Here is a 19,784-nt window from a genome sequence, read left to right on the forward strand (position 1 = left end):
GTGGTTTCATAGATATCTTCCCGAAAAGCGTCCTTGTTACCTCAGTTTCAGTTGTTTCTCCTTATGTTGTTTCTCCTTGTGTCGAAAAACATCAAACATCAAAGACACGTCGACACTCAAGTAGATTAAGTTTTCCAGGTTAAGAATCAATGAATAATTAAGGTTTGGGATAAGATCTTTTCAGGGAAAACCTGTGTCGTTTATATAGGTTTGTATGACGGTGGTAAATCGTCGACTTAATGAAGGCCATATCGTGGGGTCGTTAATGGAATTTTTCTAATCATAGTTGTATCATTGTATCTTCTCGATATGACAAGTGGATATTCGGCGATATCAGGTCTTCTGCATAATCGACATATCTATCAGGCAGAGCAGAGATCAAGGTGTCGACCTTACATTTGTAGATCTCCGGTCCAGGGCTCAGGTTGTAGAGCTTGTCCTGATCCACCCTTCTATTGGCCTTTAAGTCAAGACAGAACTAAAAGTGCTTTCGAGACTCGTGTTGACTTTCTGTTTCAGGGCTCAAGTGGTAGAGCTCTTTGGGTCCACCCCTCTGCTGGTTCTATCGAAGTCTCCCTTGTGCGTATCCAGGGTCTCGCGAGTGTCACCCAAGTTAATTGTTTGATTTATTTTCTAATTAAGGCTGGCCAATATTTGGCTCAACACGAGTCCCCTATCTTTAGCAGAATGCAGAGATATTACAGAGTAGAAGATTTTTTTTTTTACCTATCACGGTTAGTTATAGGCTAAATTCATATTATCAATAATTTTAATTTATAGACGTAAGTCTTACCTTAGGTGGAGCAGGAGAGATTGTTGTGCTTGTTTGTTTCTGACTTTCCACGAGGCAGAGCATTCGTAGTCAATTTCTTAGATCCTCAACTCCCAATGAGTTTTCTTTTGACATCATCATGATGCCATCGTCTATAAGATCGGTTTCGTCTTGAGGCCTGAATGTCTCTTTGTTCCCTCGGAGTGTACCTCATTGTCGGTAAATCGACATCTTAAACTCTGGTCTATCTGATAACCGACAAATTTCTTTTCTATAGAAATGCTTTTTTGGCCTTGTGCGTCTATCTATACTCTGGCGGATCGATTTTGCATCTGCCAATCGAAGATTTACCTCATGATGAATCTCGTACTTAATGCGCATGTGTGAACATTGTACCTTCCCAATGCTACATTTACTTCACGAAAATCGGGCTTTTACTACAGGGATCGTTGCCTTATAAATACACTGGCCTACGTTTTCTTAGATATGAGGGCAGCCTTTTCTCTTTTCTTGAAATTCTCGAATGATCTTTTTATTTTATGCTTTTCATTCGTTTCATGGAGTTTGATCCCAGTCCATGGGGTTTGGCAGCATTGTCCTTTCTGACAATCATGGGATGGGTATTCGCAACATCTTACTGAATTATGAAAGAAACCCATGTTAAGTTAGAGAACCACTAGAGGAGTCTATGCTAACCTAGCTGCTTGCGTTTCCGTTGTCAGCATCTACCGAAGACTCCGTCTCTCCGAGCGCTGGTGGTAGTGGAAGAGCTTAGGACTAGGTCCCATCTTTTTGTCTCCTTCACTTTTTCTCATGTATTTCTTCTTTTGTCTTTTGTTTGTTTTTTTAGTAGGATTTGAAGCGAGTGTTGGAAGAAGATCATGTGCCACCGAAGGGTTTCTTGTTGAAGCTCCTGCTCATATTATGTTTCGATCAAGCCGTCTGATTCCTCAAGGGCTTCTGATTTCTCATCACTAGCCTCCTTCTTACATGAGGGAGTTTTCATTGCATTCTTGTTTTTCTCCTTCTCTTATCTGTACCCCGTAAGTTCTTCTGTAATAAAGCTTTGCTCTTTTTTTAGGGTACTTTTGTCTGTAATAGAGTTCTAATTATAAGTGAAGGAACTTTATCGATGTATTTTTATTTATTTCTACTATATTTGGTTTTGTCCCATATATTATAATGTTCATTGAACCTATCCTAATTTTGATCTTTGAACGGAATGCTCTGCTCTGACGGTTAAAACCTTGTGATCGAGGATTTTGCCTGAAGCAAAGATTTATCTTTTTAAACTGAAAGCTTTGCTCTGACCTTCAAATTTTTGGACTAAGAGTTTTACTTTGACCTTAAGATTGAAAGTTCTGTTTTGACCTCTGATTTTGAAATCAAAACTATAATTTCTTAAATTTGGAGCCGACTAAGCTTCTGTTTTAGGAACGCTGCCCTAACATTCACCGCGGTTGAGTTACCCCCGACCTTTAAATGGTTTGCATAACAAAATTCTAAAGGCAAAGTTATAAAAGTTAGTGAAAATAAAAAAAGATGTACTTAATGAGTCGATCTACAAGATTTGGCCCAACGCTCCTTTCGCCCGAATATGCTGGTATACTTGTAGATAAGATATAATATTATTTGTGCCTCCGTAGCAAATCTTTTCGATGTTTGTTATTGTTCGTAAGATCATTGAGTTGGGGTCTCTTGTCACGGGACTTCTGGTGTCTAGCAGAGTAGAGTTTTATGCATGGATGGCTGAAAACACTTTCATGTTAACCTTAGGGGACTTTTCTCGGTGTCTTTGTTATTGCTTTAGCAGTTCAATAGCTAAGCTATCAAGGCTTGATACCTAGTTATGGCATGACAATTTTATCATCACACTAGTAGGGCATTTATGGCGGTCTGGTGGCTTTTTTGGTGGGGACACTTAGATATCTAGAACGAACCTATGCTAAGCAAGTCGTGTTTTTTCTGGTGGTCAGCCGAAAACAAAATTTACTACGTGCCTGGTGAAGCAGGGCTTAATATGTGGTATGCTGAAACATGGCTTACTCTGTCACTGGCATGCCGACGAACTCTATGCTTGACGATAAAAAAAAAAAAAAAAAAAAAGGTGAAACCCATTTTTCATACAAGTACAAGGATTTGTCATCTCATTACATTTAGGACTCTTATTCCACCAAATAAAAGTAATTTGTGTGGACACCGTCTTAAGACTTCTCCTCTCACCCACTTCATCTTTCTCTCTCGAAACCCCAAATAAGAGGTAAAGCTTCCATTCTCCACAGGCATATCTACCAGTACCTTTCTCTTCAATATTTGGGTTAGTTAAATTATTTTTCTTTTTGTTTAAAAAGTAGTTAAATTATTTTTCTTTTTGTTTAAAAAGTAGTTAAATTATTTGATTCTAAATTAAATTGAGCTGAAATTCTTCCCAAAATTTTCCTATTTATCCCCTTTCAGGTACAAAAGATGGCATCATTGACAGCTGCAACCCTATCTCCTTCATTATTCTTCCATGCAAGAAAAACCCACTTTAGAATTTTACCAGATTTTCCTGTTTCTACTACAGGAGGTAAACTCTTCCACTTCCCATATTGAATATCTTATCTTTAGTATTCAATTGTGGGTTCTCAAAAGAAATTCAATCATACTGTAAATGGGGTTCTTTTCAATCACTAAAATTTGATTCCATTAGCATATAAAGTAATAAAGATTATGTTCTAATGGTTAGAGGAGGAATACAGTAGTAGACTGCCAATATAGCTTCCATGTGTGTTAAGCATCTAAGCCTTGTAATCTTAAGTCATGCTTTGATCTAAAAGCTCGAACTTGTAGAGATAGTGTCAACTGATTTGTATAGTGTAATAGATCAAAGCCTTAGCTATAACCATGTTTGGCACGCTAGAATTGAATGTCATTACCATGAATCGGATTCCAAAATGGTGTTTTGAATATGGCCCAATGTCTAACCAAAGAGCAACTCGAGACCGAAATTTTGGGCCAACTGGTTTACATAATGTTTGCTTGCCCCAGTCTTAGAAAGGGCGATTATCAATGTAAGGGGTGTATCCTGTTTTCTTGGTTTTGGGAGAGAGTTCGTGGAGGCGGAGTGCTAGGGTTTTAGTGTGTTACATATACTGAAGTCCTTGAGAAATCTTATGTAATCTGGTTCTTTATACGTAAAATCATCGCACCCTTGTTCGCCGTGGAGTAGTTTTTATTACTGAATCACGTTGATCTCTTGTATTTTGTGTGATTATTTACATTCACTTCTTATCTAGTTCTCTAGATCATCATCATAACGGCGGGAATGCATCGGGAATCGTATTTCGAGGCGGAATGTTATTCATCCTCAAGGGGAAATCCCAAATCTAGGGGGTGGATGGGTTTGTGGTTTCTTTCCCCCTGGAATCTCAAATAAAAAATCAAGGCCAGAAACAATCTCTATCATTCATATTCCTAACCGAACCAAATAATGTTGTAGGGTATTGGATTACAAGGAATCACATTATGGGATTGTTATCCTTGTAGTCACATTCATTTCCCTTGCACCAAACATGGCTTTGGTGTCGTATTTGCTTTTGTCACCGAAGCCCAAACCCAATGCATACAGGATCTTCTTCTTGGCATATGCTCCACTTGCCCACCCAAAAGGCGTTAACCTTAGCTTTAGTTTGCACCTATACTCAGCCTTTCACCACTCCCCGAATGATGTGGGATAACATGTAATTATGCAAAAGTAGGAGTACGTGTTCAAGTCCTCCAGTATAGCCTCTCTAGCAATGAATCGTCTTTCATACTTATGCAGTGGTAGAACCCTCTTGTAACCCTATTGAACACTTGGTTGCTCAAAAAGCTGAATTTGTTAGAAATTACCAACTCTTAAATCCTTATTCGTGAATGTGCTTAAATAACTGAGATACTTCACTTTCCATCCCTTAGAGGTGGATTGTTCACAGATGGTATTTGTCAGAAAGATTTGCTACGTTTATTAAACAGCATGCCTATAGATAGAATCTAGTGACACTTTTGCATAAAATAGTTCTCATTGATACAAAAAATGAGTACAATTTCGATGTAAAACAGAGATATTAGATAGAACATCAATCTTTCTTACGCTTGGGTTTCTTGTTATCACAGGAAAAAGAAGATGCCTCACAGTTGTTGCCCAGGCTACAGGAGAAAGCTCTGATTCCTCAACTTCCCTGAGTATAATAAAATCTGTACAAAATGTCGTAAGATTTTCAGCCTCATTTACTGTGTGAAATCAATTCACTGATATTTTCTTTGAGAAAGCATGATCTAGGATGCTTGACTTATATTATGAACGACAATTTTATGCCTACTGGTGAAGTAGTCAATCATGTACCTCCTATGGATGGAAGAATGTTTCATTACTTTTACATGTAAAATGGAAAATCCTTTTTAATATAAATGTCGTGCCGGAGAATGAAACCCGGATACTTCTCAGATACTTGCAGAGTCATAATCACTTCAATGGACGTCATTAGTTATACAATTTGATGGTTGATTCGAATTCAATAATAAAAAAAAGTGATTTTAAGATATGGGAAAGGACCTAATAACTAGAACCAGAAAATAAGTTCTTAACGTTCCAGAGACCTCACTATAGAGGATATGGACATTAGTACCGTATTTGTGCCCATCTACAAAGGTAATATTTATGTAACATGTTTAGGAACTTTATCATTGTCGAACATATAGTTACTCTTCTCAAGCACGCTCAGTCACTCAAGTTGGCATAATATAAAATTTTGTATATACATTTTGTCTGTACAAACAAGATATATTTCCTTGACTCTTATTACAGTGGGGAGGATAAAATGCAACTCTAGGTCAAAGGCTTATGTGTAATGTAAAAATGGTCGACTCAAAAGCAAAAGACCGAATAGCGAGCCACGAATACATAAATATACAGTGGGTCCTTGGTTTAGCACATTTGTCTACTCACCGTGTCTTACACCTCATATGGGTGTATGGGTAGCGACACTTGTACATCGTGCATGTTACGTACTAACATATGTTTTTATCCATAAAATATTTGACTTGATTGGTTTAGAATCTTGTGACAGTGGGACAAGTCTGAAGATCGAGTTGCTCTTATAGGTTTGGGATTTGCAGGTGTCGTAGGTCTCTGGGCATCAACTAATCTAGTGTCGGTAAGTCCCCAATTCCTTTCTGTTTTGGAAGGAACTTCACAAAACCAAAATTGTTAACATGAGTTGTATCTGTCTTTTGAGATGAAGCCTGTGTAAATAATTCAAGTTGCATAAAAACTTGTTTTGTCGATATCATATTGGCAGTCTTCATAAAACTCCATAATTCAACCATTATTAAAGAACCAAACTATAAGAAAATTAGAATAAGAGAATGCTTTTGGGAACTACTTTGGGTCGTGCTATGTGTAATGATCGCAAATTTCTCTCTGTGTAGGCAATTGACAAGCTACCTATCATCCCAAGCACACTAGAATTCATTGGTATATTATTTTCTTGGGTAAGTACTCTCAAACCTTTGTTGGTTCTTAATTGTAAATCTTTTTCTTTCAATGTTCACATCTGACTCGTCCAAGGATCAACTGAGGTCTGAGGCAGATATTTATACCTCACTCAGTCTTGAAAAGTTCTAGCTATTGTTTTATTTTAAGTCAGATCTGAAATCTGATTCGTGGTCCAAATTGACTCGATTCAGATTTCTGACTGTTTGTTTTTGTCTCACTCGTGTAAATGACTGATTTTGCCTAATTTGTTGTCTGTTTGAGTCACACAAATCAGATCCACCATCAATAATAAAAAACCAAACACCACTAACTCAATTGGGTCCAGACCCCAGAAAATCTTCGAGTTCAACTATTTCACGTAATCAAATTTGACATATGAAATTAGAAAAGCTAAAACACTAACATAACACCAGTACATATGGTCTTCAATATTCTCTTTTAATATGTTTTTCCCTGTTCCTTTTCAGTGGTTCATATATCGCTATCTCTTGTTCAAGCCAGATCGGTGAGAATTTAATTTTAAACTATCTTACAATCGTTAAAGTTCTCTAATGACCAATACAGCTCGATTGACTCGGTACTAAACTTCCTCTTTGACAGCCTGATGTCATCTTACCATTGATATCAATATTTTGGCAAATCTATAGAAATTGTTGGTAATGAAAAATAAGATGATATCAGGCAGTTAAATAGGTACTTTGAGTAGAGGAGCTACTGTTCCAGTTGTTATAATCTCATAAACAAATGAATGAATTTTTGAGGTCACATTAGGTCAATTTATTTTGTACTGTCGGTCATGTCTTTTTTGTTTTTCTTTTTACAGGGAAGAACTGTTCCAAATTGTCAACAAATCAATATCGGATATTTTAGGCCAGTGAAATGTGCACAAGCTCCGAGTGAAACCAGAAACGGGACTCAGTAGTGCTGCTGAATGTAAATTTATTTGTGTATGTGGCCAATTTCTACGCAGAATTGAAGTGTTATTATGATGTATATGAAGCTTAGAACATAACAGTCACCTTTTTCTAATCCAGAATTTTATCTCGAACGTGCATTAGATATCGGAATATTAGGGTATATAGTGAAAGAGCACCGAGGAGGGTTGAAAAATGATTCTCTCAATATTAGGAATGGAGAATTTGACATACACCCCCACTATTATATGAATATTAGGACTACACCCCCACTTTTTGAAAACTTTTGATAACACCCCCATGTGGACGGAAACTGTCAACTCAGAGTTAAGTTGGGTGTGTGCGAAACACACGCATCAACCATTACGATTTTACCCTTTTGTAGTTGTTAAAATATTTTCAGAGATTTTGACATACACCCCCAATATTATATGAATTTTTGGACTACACCTCCATTTCAAAAACAAAATTCTCCAATTTGCCCTTCAACAGTCATCTTTTGCCTCTTGTCTTATAAACTTATTTATCTTGGACAAGCTAAAAGATCAAAGCGAAAGAACTATTTGGGATATCAAACTATAGAAAAGATGGGAGGAACTATTTGGGATATCAAGCGAAAGAACCTATTTATCTTATATGTCAAATTCTTCGTTTCTCATTGCTCCAGAAAATTGTTCTTTCTTCTCTCTAGAGACAGGAACAACTGAAATCCCTTTCGCGATTGTCTGTTTCTTTCTCTAAAGGCACGAACATTAGAAACCCCTTTGGTGATTTAAAAATAGTTTTTTTTTTTTTAAAGAATACCATCAATGGCAGAAGAAGGAATGTATGGCAGTCATCGGTAAGTTTTTTTTGTTGAGCATTTCATCAATGGCAGAAGAAGGAAGATATGTCATTCATCAGTAAGTTAATTCCTAACTTTTTTAGTTGTTCTAATTAGAATTTTCATGAAACCCACTCTAGTTAATCCACCAAACAATTAAAACTTCCACCAAGAAATGGTGCATCTACCTCCCATCTTTTTTATAGCTTGATATCCCAAATAGTTCTTTCGCTTTGATCTTTTAGCTTGTCTAAGATAAATAAGTTTAAGACAAGAGGGAAAAGATGACCGTTGAAGGGCGAATTGGGGAATTTTGTTTTTTCAAAAAATGGGGGTGCGGTCCAAAAATTCATATAATATTGGGGGTGTATGTCAAAATCTCTGAAAATATTTTAACAACTACAAAAGGGTAAAATCGTCATGGTTGATGCGTGTGTTTCGCACACACTCAACTTAACTCTGAGTTGACGGTTTCCGTCCACGTGGGGGTGTATATCAAAAGTTTTCAAAAAGTGGGGGTGTAGTCCTAATATTCATATAATAGTGGGGGTGTATGTCAAATTCTCCTTATTAGGAAAGAGCATCTCCAATGGGACACTCTAAGAAAAACTCTAAAAGTCCTAATTATCAAGTGTAAATCAATATAATTTCATCAAAAAAAAAAGTGTAAATCAATATTCTTTTTCTTCAGTTTCAAAATAGAGACACTCTAAACTTTGTTTGTCTCCACTGGAGATTTCTAAAATAACTCTACTTAACACACATGTCACTCTTCAATTCAATAGGAGAAAAATAGTTAAAAGCAGAGCTTTTTATTGGTTAAAATTTTAGAATTACAATTAGAGTGTCTCAACGAAGAAAGTTTCTATATTAAATTCATCCACATTATCATAGAGTGTCAAATAGAGCGTCCCATTGCAATAAAAAAGAAATAGAGTGTCCTATTGGAGAAGGTTTTCGGCCACACAAAGCAACATCCTTGTCATAGAATGCCTTTTTCCTCTTCACTTGCCAAAATTTATAATTTAATCAAACAAAAGAAAATGCAGCAACGCATTTTCGGTGGGTCTCCTTGAATCTTCAACACTCTTTATCGGAGTTATGGCCTCTGATGCCCAACATTTGTCGTTTGGCTTACAGAGAAAGCGACCTCGTCCATATTGTGATTTTAGTAAGATGAATGGTCCTTCAACTGACAAATGCAATAAGAATACTGTGAGTGAACACTGCAGAAAACCAGACATCCCATTGAACTTCTCTTCTAGTTACACAGTTATCTCGCCGTAAACCAAGTGGACCCAAGACTTTGGTTGTCTAGTCCCTCCAAATCAAGCACCTCTGCCACCATGTTCTCTCTCAAGCAAACGATGACAAGAGTATGGCTCTTATCAAAGGGGCTTCTGGCAGAAATTCACGGCTACGACTTTACTCACAAGTAAAATTCTCGTTTCTCAGTCTTGGGTTGTTGATAGTGGTACATCTAACCACATTAATTTTTTCTTGGGTGCGTTTAGCTCTTATGACACTGCCCTCCATCTTGCTATGTCCAAATTTCTGATGGGAGCACTTAGTTAAACGCATCGCTAAAGTTGCCTTTTGTACCACTTTTTTTATAGACACTATTTATCATATTCCAAGTTTCAAATTTAACTTATTTTCGTCGGTCAATCAATTAAAGCTTTGAATTGTATTGTTCACTTTTCTTAGCACTTTCTCCGCTTTATCTTTGAAAAAGTCAGCACCAAAATTAGCACTGTCGTCTTGGCATCCTAGCATTTACGTTTTTTGTCTAAGAGTTTTGACATTATTCTTGCGATCCTTCCGATGAGTGTTTTGTTTGTATTATGGATGAACAATTCAAATTATCATTTAAAAGAGTATTTCTCGTAGTACATTTTTTTCAACTTATTCATTGTGGCATATGGGGCCCTTTCCTGGTTACGTCCAATGCAAAAAAAGAAAATATGTCATCACCGTTGTTGGATGATTATTCTCGCTTCCTGTGGACTATTCTAATGACTTCACAATTCGAGATTAAGATATATCTTTACTTTTTCTTTAATTCTACGACTAAACAATATCAGTAATCTATCACATCTATCTCTTTCGAGTCGCCATCTTCTCAGCTCTGCGTTGTTCAGACTTTTCGCTCCAACAATGGAGTTGAGTTTCTCACCAAGAACTTACAATCATGGTTCCACTCTAATGGCATTCTTCATTAATATTGTTGCGTGTACACCCCTCAGTAAAATGGGATAGTTGAACGAAAACATAGACACTTACTACAAGTGACATGTTCTAGAAATTTACGACGGATCAGGTTACCCCATAATTTTTCTTCATAATTATATACTATCAGGAGTTGGCCACTACAGACGAATCAACCAAGTGTTGTGTTTTTCTCGCTATCTTGAAACGAGTAGCCAGATCATATACTCCACACTGCAGTCAGGTTTAATAAAATCACCTGGTTTCCCTGGCAATGCAGCAAATCCCTCCTGGCTAACGTCGTTATGGTATATCACATTTAATTCTAATTTGAGAAAATGAAACACAAAGCTGAAGTGAAAAAACCATAACTTGAAGATGAAAATTAAGAAAAAGAAAAAGTATATAAACTAAAAATTGTATATTGGACAGAAAAGAAACCGTTCCAACTTTTAGATTTGAGAAAATTCGAAGGGGAGAAAAATAATGGCAAAAATCGTTGGTTGTATGAGAAATAGTGGGAGTAGTTATGTCAGGAATATTGTAACTGATTGCTGACACTAGTACCAAACTGTTTTGAGTCGATTTACATAATATATCAGCCATTGGGTGTGATGTTTATCAAACTCCCAACAGAAATAGACGGTCAGACTTATCGCGCAGGATAATCGAGCGACCTATTTTATTATAATAGATTTGAGGAGCTTGCTTCGATTTTTTGTACCGCCTTCCACAACAAGGTACCTGAAAAGAGTTCGGAGAACTTTTAACATAGTCCACAGCAAAGCAGAAATTAATGGTTCAAAGTTTTTGGCAGGGAATCAAAGATGAAATGGTCCAAATCCCTCGCTAGAATATAGATCTCCATAGGATATATTTGAAAGGATGAATCTGTAACAATTAGTTACTCCGTGACATAGCAAAGCAACAGCCAGAGAACTTGGCCGAGCTGATTAATTAGCCGAGTTCAAGTTGTCATAACAACCGTGGAAAGGTTTCAAAAAATGAACGAGTGGAATAAACCTCATAACAAGAAAGAACGTCCCGAGGGGACAGAGAGAAAGAGAAGAAGACCAACGCTCAACCGAGCACGACCATATAAAAGAGTTAGGCCAGAATATAACGAATATACCCTTAACACGGAAGAAGGAGGAGATCCTAAAAATACTTCTAAAGATAAAACAAGTGCAATTACCTCGACTAAATCCAGGAAAAGGGACAAATGGGCCAAAGATCAAACAACCTCGGGCACTTTTCATAAAGAGTGGTCACGAAAAAGAGGATTGTAAATATCTCTGAAATGTCATAGAGACCTTGGTCTGGAGTGGAGAACTCAAGTCAACATGTTCGTCAAAAGGGGATGTCTGACTAAGTCAAATGAGTACCGCAGCCGAAGCGTCTCTGTTGACTGGTATAGGAGGAGTAAGGTCTGCGCTAGACACGGAAAACCACCACTCTTCCGTTTGAACTCATAGTAATCCCGCGCTGAAAAGGAAGAGGTTGGCTCTAAAAATAAGTTTGAGGGGGATCTCGTATGTATTTGATTGATTAATTTACCCTAAATAAATAGAGACTTCTTAGGTTTTATAGCCCATTGTCGAGATAATTACGAAAGAGCCAATTGTTCTTCCATAATTACCTTCAAGGACTTATCTACTTTGCAAACTAGAAATACACACTCACACTCATAACTGATAATTATTGAATTTTTCAGTCTAATGTCCAAAAATAGGGAGGTAACTAGTCACATATCTACTCTTAAATCAATAAATATTATAAGACCAAAATAAAGCATGAAATAGAAAATAAGTCCAAAAATGTAGTTTTTAGCGGACCCCATACTTCAAGCCATTTATTCTCTCCCATTGTCGCCATTTTGTAAATATATTTCAACCTATAGTAAACCAAATGTTTCTTTGTGGTTGAGTTAATAAATATATTCTTTCTATAAATTTTAAGAGAGAATTTATGGTCTTTATTCTCAATATTTATTTCTAAAATTTATAGTTGCCAAGGTCAACATACCACATCAGTCGTTCTTGTCCTGAAAATGAGATTCCCTTTTCTCTCTATGTTCTTACAACGTTTATATTTCTACAAACTATTTTTCTTGAAAATCATTATGAAAATTATATATATGTTGATTAAATTTTGAATCTTCTTAAAACATTTATTTAATTCTAACAACATACTTAAACGTAACATTTTTTATCACTTTTTTTCGTAAGAAAATAAGTTGAATTTTCCATCACTTCAATCTTGTTTTCATAAAAAACATAATGCAAACTGATATTTATTTTGCTAACATTTTGATTATTTTTCTAACATTTTATTGATTCTATTAGCATAATATGCGTGACATATATATGTTACGAATTAGTTAGAGTATGTGAAGAAAAGTTTGATTGTTTATCTAACATCTTATTGATTGTAACAACATTTTTAGAAATAACAGAATTTTAAATTTTTCTAACATTTTATTGCTTTTAAAAACACAATTATATATATACTTACACAAAAAAAATACTTCTAAGTAATGTATCATATGTGTTCTGATTTGCTTATGTTATGTTAACCAAATTTTTAACATTTTTCTAGCATTTCTTTGACTCTACTATATTACTTCAATTAGGAGAACAACATTTTAAATATTTTTCTTAAATTTTCTTTATTCTTATTACACGTAATGTTTTTACATTTTTATGGACACCTATTCAATCATTGAATGGATTTCAGTGATGCAAATTCTTCTAGTTGTTAACTTAAATGGAAATTAACGAAGGCAGATTATGGGTCAAATTTTCACCCACATTGGTCAAGAGTTTGAGGGTGGGGTTCAAGCTTTCAAGATGCTCCCAGTAATTACTCTATCAGTACAAAAAAAAAAAGCTACAAATTTATAAAAATTCAATCTTGTTTTCAGGCATTTTATTAATTTTAACAACACACTTATATCTTAGAATAAAAATTCAATCTTGTCTTCATTTAAAATATGCATGTAAACTAACATACATATTTTGCTGACAATTTCAATATACTTGTAGCATTTTATTGATTCTAACAACATAACATGCGTTGCTAAAAAATTCTCCAAAATTTTCTTTTAGCATTTCTTTGCTTTTAGCATAATTTTTCTTGTAGCATTTCTTTGATTTTAGCATAAATTTTGGCAACTTTACCAACATCTTCTAAACTCCGAGAAATCCATCATATTTTTACAAACACAAATAATTGGGTTTAACTACAATAAAATTATATAGATTTTCCGTAAAGTTTTACATTTTTATTCTTTTACGTTGATGATTTCTTATCATTTAATGTTTATTTATTATGTAAACAAACATGTCACCCGATCATGAAATAGATGTTAGCACAAAATTCTACTACTTCTTACATTTTTTATTCTTTTACGTTGGTCCTATCTTCCCCCCATATCGGCCAAGCATTATATGGGTATACTAAAAGATAATTAAAAATATTGCCGCCATCGTTGTGATATTTCTAACATTTGGTGATATATGCTAGCATTTTCCATTAACTCTCAACATTTTTAACGTATTTCATGATATTTGTAATAAAACTTAGAGTAATTAAAATTAAGAGAAACTCATTATAACATAATCAATTACAACATAATCTATTACAACATAATCCATTACAAGACTAATAACTTACAGATTTTTTTTTCCATTTATCCTTCAATTCATCCAGTAACAACCAAGTTAATTCAACCCTCTTCCTTTGTGCTTTTATTGTTTACTCTTTTGCTAACATTTCGTGTGAAAAATGCTTATAGTTAGGGTGGCCAATACGTGCACAACCGTTTTTCTTATATGGACAACTATCTTATGTGGACGACCAAAAAAATAATTTTTTTATATGGACACCAGTTTTTAAGGGGAAATCTCTTTATTATTTTCACTCAAGTCCTCTTAAAATTAGATGTACTATTTTAACTCCTCCATCTCCATAAACTCTGAGTTAGTTTGGTCTTCTTCTTCCTACTACTTCATCTTCATCACCAACACCCAAATTTCTAGAGAGATAAACTTTTGGAGAAGAATTGTCGATTATGGCATCAAACTAAGGGAAGGGAATTGTTGAAGAATCTACCCAAAGAGAAAGGTAAGATCTAAGGACCCTAAAACCCCTAAAACTTTTAGAACTTAGAAATAAAAAATTTCAAAACCCTAAAAAGCTTTTTTTACAAAAAGTAAATATGTTCGTGTTTCGCGGAAAATCGACGAAACACGAGCAAATCTGCTCGTTTAAGCCCGCGAACTGCTACTGTTTGTGGGCTTCAAAATCCCGAAATAGTAGCGGTTCACTGCTATTGTTTCGAGAGTTTCTCCCGAATTCAGTAGTTGCTACTGTTTCGAGAGTTTTTCCCCACACATTTTGTTGAAGAATCTTCCCCCCACATTTTGTTGGACAAACCTAATCCAATCTATGGCAGATTTAGTCTTCTTTATGAACCTAGAACTTCTTAAAATCAAAAAATAAAACCTAAAAGTTTGATTTTTTTTGTATGAAACAAAAAATAGCCGGGTTAACAGCTGTAATTTGTTCACATTATTGATCAAGTGTTTCTATCATTTAGCCCAAGAAAACTATGTGTTACGGGAGACTATGTATTTTTGTTGTTTCATGATTATATTTTTTTGTTTATTCTTTCGCTAATAGACCTCGTCTTAAGATAACGTGTAATCGTATTTGAGTAAATCGAACTACGATTTTATGAAAATCTAAATGTGCAGGGAAAAAAGGGATAATGTATGAACCACATCACAGCAAAAAAGAAGAGCAGAGTTAAGTTCGAAGAGCAATGCCGACCAAGCAACGAATCCCGCGACCAGAAAAATTATCCCAAATCCAATTGAACCAATGTCAGATGAATACATTGATCATAATAATGATAGAACAAACGAACAAATTTCGGAGTCAGAAGAAGGATATCCAATAGAGAGGTCGTTGTTGGATATGTGCAAGTGGCATATAGCGAATCTGATATGGGATGGATCAGTAAGTCGTTGACCTTTTAAATTTGGGTTTTTATTATTAAATTTTAATTGTAATCAGGTGGTCAAATTTTTTTCTTATACTTGCAGATCACCCAGAGGGTCTTAATGGTTAAATCGCCAGTTAAATGGTTGGACAAGTGGGACTTGGGAGAGGAATGTAGGATGTACAAAAAATGGTGAGTAATTTCGGGTTCCTTCCTTTTATCGAAACCATTCACTGTAAGATATCAAGTCCTCATCTCTGGATTTGTTCAGAGATTTTAACCGGAAACGAATACTTTTCATCTCCCATTCGGAGAAGCTGATTACTCTTGAAGATGTGAAACACATCACAGGTTTGCCTATTGAAAAGACTAGTTGTAAGTGGCACATCTAGTGGTAACTGGAAGCTCGAAGGAGTTCTTAAGTTGTTGAAGGACACACTCGGACTCGCCCCAACACATGCAAAGTCAGCATTATCTGGAGAAAACTATAACCAGTGAAACTAGAGTTTCTTCTTACGAAGTTTTGTAGGTCAAAAATATATTGATCCTAAAGTGAAGAAAGAGCGATGTGATTGGGCTTACCTTCTGTACGTCATTAGGTGTTGCATGTGCCCTGATAAAAGTGGCAACCGTATCAATGTATAGTACTTAAGCTGCATCCGCAACATAAATAGTGTTGGAAGTATAGTTGGGGGTCAACTTGCTTAGTCTTTTTGTAGCACAAGTTTGTCTCAAACTACTAGACAACCTGCAAACAGATTTCAAGATGTATCTCCATTTTCATGGTAAGTTGGTATTTATATATTTGCTTCTATTAATATGAAAGTTACGGATCAGTAACATTTTTTTATACGTCCTTAGGTTTGGATATATGAGCACTTCCCTACCATTGCTAGACGGATACAGAAACCTAATTTACGTGAAGGTAATCCTATAGCTAAAAAATGGGTGGCAGAGTTGTCGCAGTACAAGGATGCAAAACAAAACCTTAAGAATCCGAGTGAATACCTTGACGACACAAAGGTCACACAGGTAACTAAAATATTTACTTACTTATGGAACATTTTGTAACTTATTAAATATCATATAACAATCATTTTATAAATATTTGTAGGTCGTGTGCGACCCTTATGCCACTTCACATGATTATTTTTTGATTTAGAGATTGGCATTCTAAACATGTATGGTTATTTGCTTTGATATGGGTTCTATCTTATACCTAAAACGTGCTTTGCGTCAACTAGGCTATTGTCAAACTATACCGCCGCCACCTCACGTACACAATGTAGTTCGGTCAACCTTTACTCCGCATCACTATATTCCTCATTATAGTCAGTGAGCTTTATAGGATTGGAATGATTTGGGATATCACTCGTTGAGTAATGATCACTGTGTTCCTGCAAGTTTCCCTTACGAGAGTATTGAAGGTTATGATCAGTGGTTTGCACGCAATTCACATCCTGTGAATTCAGACCCAAGTCGAAGAACGACAGGTGTATTTGTCGATCCTACGGTGACCCTAATGGACTACAAATAAATAATAGGAAAATTAAAACTTTTACCATTCTTTCTTTGTATTATAAAAAGAACGAGTTAAAAAATTCGTTTCCACGCTTAAAACCTGTGGCGGAGGTGAAGACCCTCCTATCAATCCAACCATGAAGAAGAAGATGGTTTTGATGACATAGAGAATCGAAGAGGACGTTGATGAGGAAGATAGATTTGGTGGTTTCGACTCTAAAGAAGATGGTGCAGAGGAAGAAGAATCTATTAATTCGAGTTCTGAGGAGGATGACGATGAGTGATATGAGCTTTAGTTTTTCTAGTGATAATATTTACTTGCTATTTGGATTATGTTACTTACTTTACATTGATACTATGTTGTTACCGAAAACCTTTAGTTTATGTTTGGTTTATGTTTATGACTTGACTTCTATTTGATTCGAACTTCTTATTCACCTTGTTTTGAATCTCCCTTCAATTACAATTGTCCGTACTTTTTTCATTTTCTCCAAAATAAGTTGTTCAAGTCCGAAATAGAATAAAGGTTCAACTCGTTGCAAATTTAAATAGCATCCGCAACATATTTAAAAAAAAAAAAACCAAAAAAGATAATGACAGAAAAACAAAAGTCTCAAACCAAATTAGTTGCATCTTTACTTAATTTCGACTTTTTGTCAAAAAAAAAAACTTCTGACTTGCCACGAAATCTGGCAAGTTGTCCTATGATGGGCCTAAAAAGTTTCCTAAATAAGTCACCACCCGCAAGTATACGGGCGTCAAGTGATAATTCCGGTAAGACCGGTTCGTTCCTCAGAGACTAAGTGAAACCTATTCTAAGACTTGGAAGTAACTTGGTTTTTTTTTTGGTTTTGATGAGGTTTTGGTAATAAAATAAAATAAATAAAATATTAAAATAAAATTACGGAAAGAAAATAATTACAAATGATACAAGGAACTCAAATGGTGGAGAGCCTAGGGTTTTCTGAATCCGTTCTCCTAACAATTCTAAGGACAAATTAATTTGGTCTAATTCGATAGTTCTTTGTATAACTCAGGTTTTCAGTCCATGGACGGTTTAAAAACCCGGAAGATATTATCGTTAAAATAATAAAAACTGTAATAAATTTATCATTAGAATAATTATTGAAACTTCATCTAAAACCCTAGATAGGTAAGATTAGTTACTCATAGTCATTATGTAAAAAGAATTGGAAAATAAAGTAAAGAATCGGAGATAAAACACCTTTTTTCGCTTTTTTTTCCTTCTGCGCAGCCAAACAGAACCTTAGGGAAAATTATTTTCTCGTCTTCCCGGAAACGATTTCCAGGTGAGAAAATAATTTTCCTTCCCTGGTTTTTCTTCTCCTTCTCTGTTTTCTCTTATTTCTCTTTCCAAACTTCTCTCTTTCTCTCTCTAATGAGTACAGAAACTCTCTCTAATAGTTATAACCGATTAAGGATAAAGAAAGAAGAAGAAGAAGATGATAATGGATTTTATAAACTTTGATTCAATCTTTCTCTCTCTACAATATCTCTCTCTCTCTCTCTCAACTCTCTTAATCTAACTCTCTCTTTCTCACTAAGAGAAGAACTAGAAGAAGAAGAAGAAAAGAAAAGAAAGAACAGAACTCTCTTTCTCACTTTCTCTCTCTAGCTCGGTTATGATCCTTCAATGGTGGAGAGATGTTATAACCGTGGCTCCTCTTTCTCTCTGTCTAAACTCCCTTTTCTGTTTTCCTGGCCGTGAGAAGATGCCAAATAACTCACACTCAATTCATTAACCTCAATTGCTTTCTGTGAATTCCCTCTCTCTCACTAAGAAGTCAATTCCAAAAACCCGAGATGATGAAGATGATGAGAATGGGTCTCCTCTGTTTTTCCTTTTCTACCGTGAGCCCCCCTTTATCTCTCTCTATCTCTCTGATATTTCTGTGTTGATTGAGCTAGAGAGAATGATCTCCAAACCGAGATGTCTCCTCATTCCCCCCTTCCTCTGTTTTTATAAAGAGATGAATAAAAATCATATCCCACTGTCTATCTCTGTCAAACCGAATCTCTATCTTTCTTTTGTTAGAGATACCCAAAATATCTTTCTCTCTCTAATCTTCTAAACCAGCCGAGTTCTCTCTGAAAATGGAAACGATGGAGAAACCGAGAGCTCTCTCTCTCTAGAAAATATATATACAACACCATTCTTTCTAACATTCTTCTCAACCTTTCCATCTTTGCCGAGCTCATGTTTTCCTTCCTCTTTAATTGAAGATTTCTTTCTCTATCAATCTCTTGCAAATCTTTCTTTTAGTTGTGAATTTGAAACCTTCCATTAATTTGAATAGAGAAGATAGACAAAAGGGAAATCCGGATTTGGTTTGATCGTGAATGGCTAGGGCGACATGATTTTGTGCTTCTCGGGTTGGTAAATGTTGTGTGACGCTCCTCTTCAGATTAAGCCATATTTACGAAAGTTAAACTAGCCGTTAGATCTTGCATAAGTAGCATTTGGAGTACCCGAGTATCTTGCGCCGCGTATACACGGAATAATATTCAAATTAGAACCGGAATGCCAACAGATTGCACGCCACGTGTCCCTTACGCTCCATGTTGACTTTCAGTCAACTGATTTTGACTAAAACTTTGACCGATTCTAGTTTCGTCATCCGGGCTTCGATTTCACTTCTGTTTTCGCCTACGGGATCGTGTTGAAGTCTAATTTTATCCGAGCATCAATATTAGCCGACTCACCCGACTACCATAATCTCCAAATGACCAAAATGCCCCTCAATTGTGTCTTTCTCCTGATTTTAGCATTTTTTCGCACCGAAGTCCGTAAAAGACACCTGGAAAAGAGAAACAAGTAATTCATGAGAGTAACTGCTCGAAATAGACTAACAAGCCCAAATTAAGAGATTCAAATGAGGCATCTTCATGACTCATCAAACATCCTCAAACTTAGATTTTGCTAGTCCTCGAGCAAAACAGAAAAATGAAACCAAACCCAATTCACCACTTTCGTAGGGAATCACGATTGCACTTAGCACGTG

The 19,784-nt window shown here is 35.6% G+C and overlaps 1 protein-coding gene across 2 annotated transcripts; it reads left to right on the forward strand.

Moving 5' to 3' along the window:
- Positions 1-2,821: 2,821 nt before the first annotated feature.
- Positions 2,822-7,338, forward strand: LOC147538977 (CURVATURE THYLAKOID protein). Of its 2 annotated transcripts, none has more exons than XM_086641608.1 (7): positions 2,822-3,089; positions 3,230-3,341; positions 4,910-5,004; positions 5,863-5,949; positions 6,224-6,286; positions 6,758-6,795; positions 7,114-7,338. In XM_086641608.1, exons 2-7 carry the CDS (start codon positions 3,239-3,241, stop codon positions 7,166-7,168), a joined length of 441 nt encoding a protein of 146 aa, XP_086497734.1. In that variant the 5' UTR covers positions 2,822-3,089; positions 3,230-3,238; the 3' UTR covers positions 7,169-7,338. The 2 variants fall into 2 exon arrangements, with proteins under 2 accessions (XP_086497734.1, XP_086497735.1); XM_086641609.1 differs by having other exon boundaries at positions 2,931-3,032.
- The last annotated feature ends 12,446 nt before the right edge of the window (positions 7,339-19,784 follow it).

Source organism: Eschscholzia californica, unplaced genomic scaffold, assembly GCF_041429995.1.
Source record: "Eschscholzia californica isolate CP2 unplaced genomic scaffold, dmEscCali1.0.p SCAF_5, whole genome shotgun sequence".
Classification (NCBI taxonomy): domain Eukaryota; kingdom Viridiplantae; phylum Streptophyta; class Magnoliopsida; order Ranunculales; family Papaveraceae; genus Eschscholzia; species Eschscholzia californica.

Excerpts from the sequence above, each read along its gene's own strand:
- LOC147538977 (XM_086641608.1), top strand. The coding sequence starts at position 3,239 with ATGGCATCATTGACAGCTGCAACCCTATCTCCTTCATTATTCTTCCAT. Across the intron at positions 3,342-4,909 it reads TCCTGTTTCTACTACAGGAG|GAAAAAGAAGATGCCTCACA; the intron begins GTAAACTCTTCC and ends TTGTTATCACAG. Across the intron at positions 6,796-7,113 it reads CTCTTGTTCAAGCCAGATCG|GGAAGAACTGTTCCAAATTG; the intron begins GTGAGAATTTAA and ends TTCTTTTTACAG.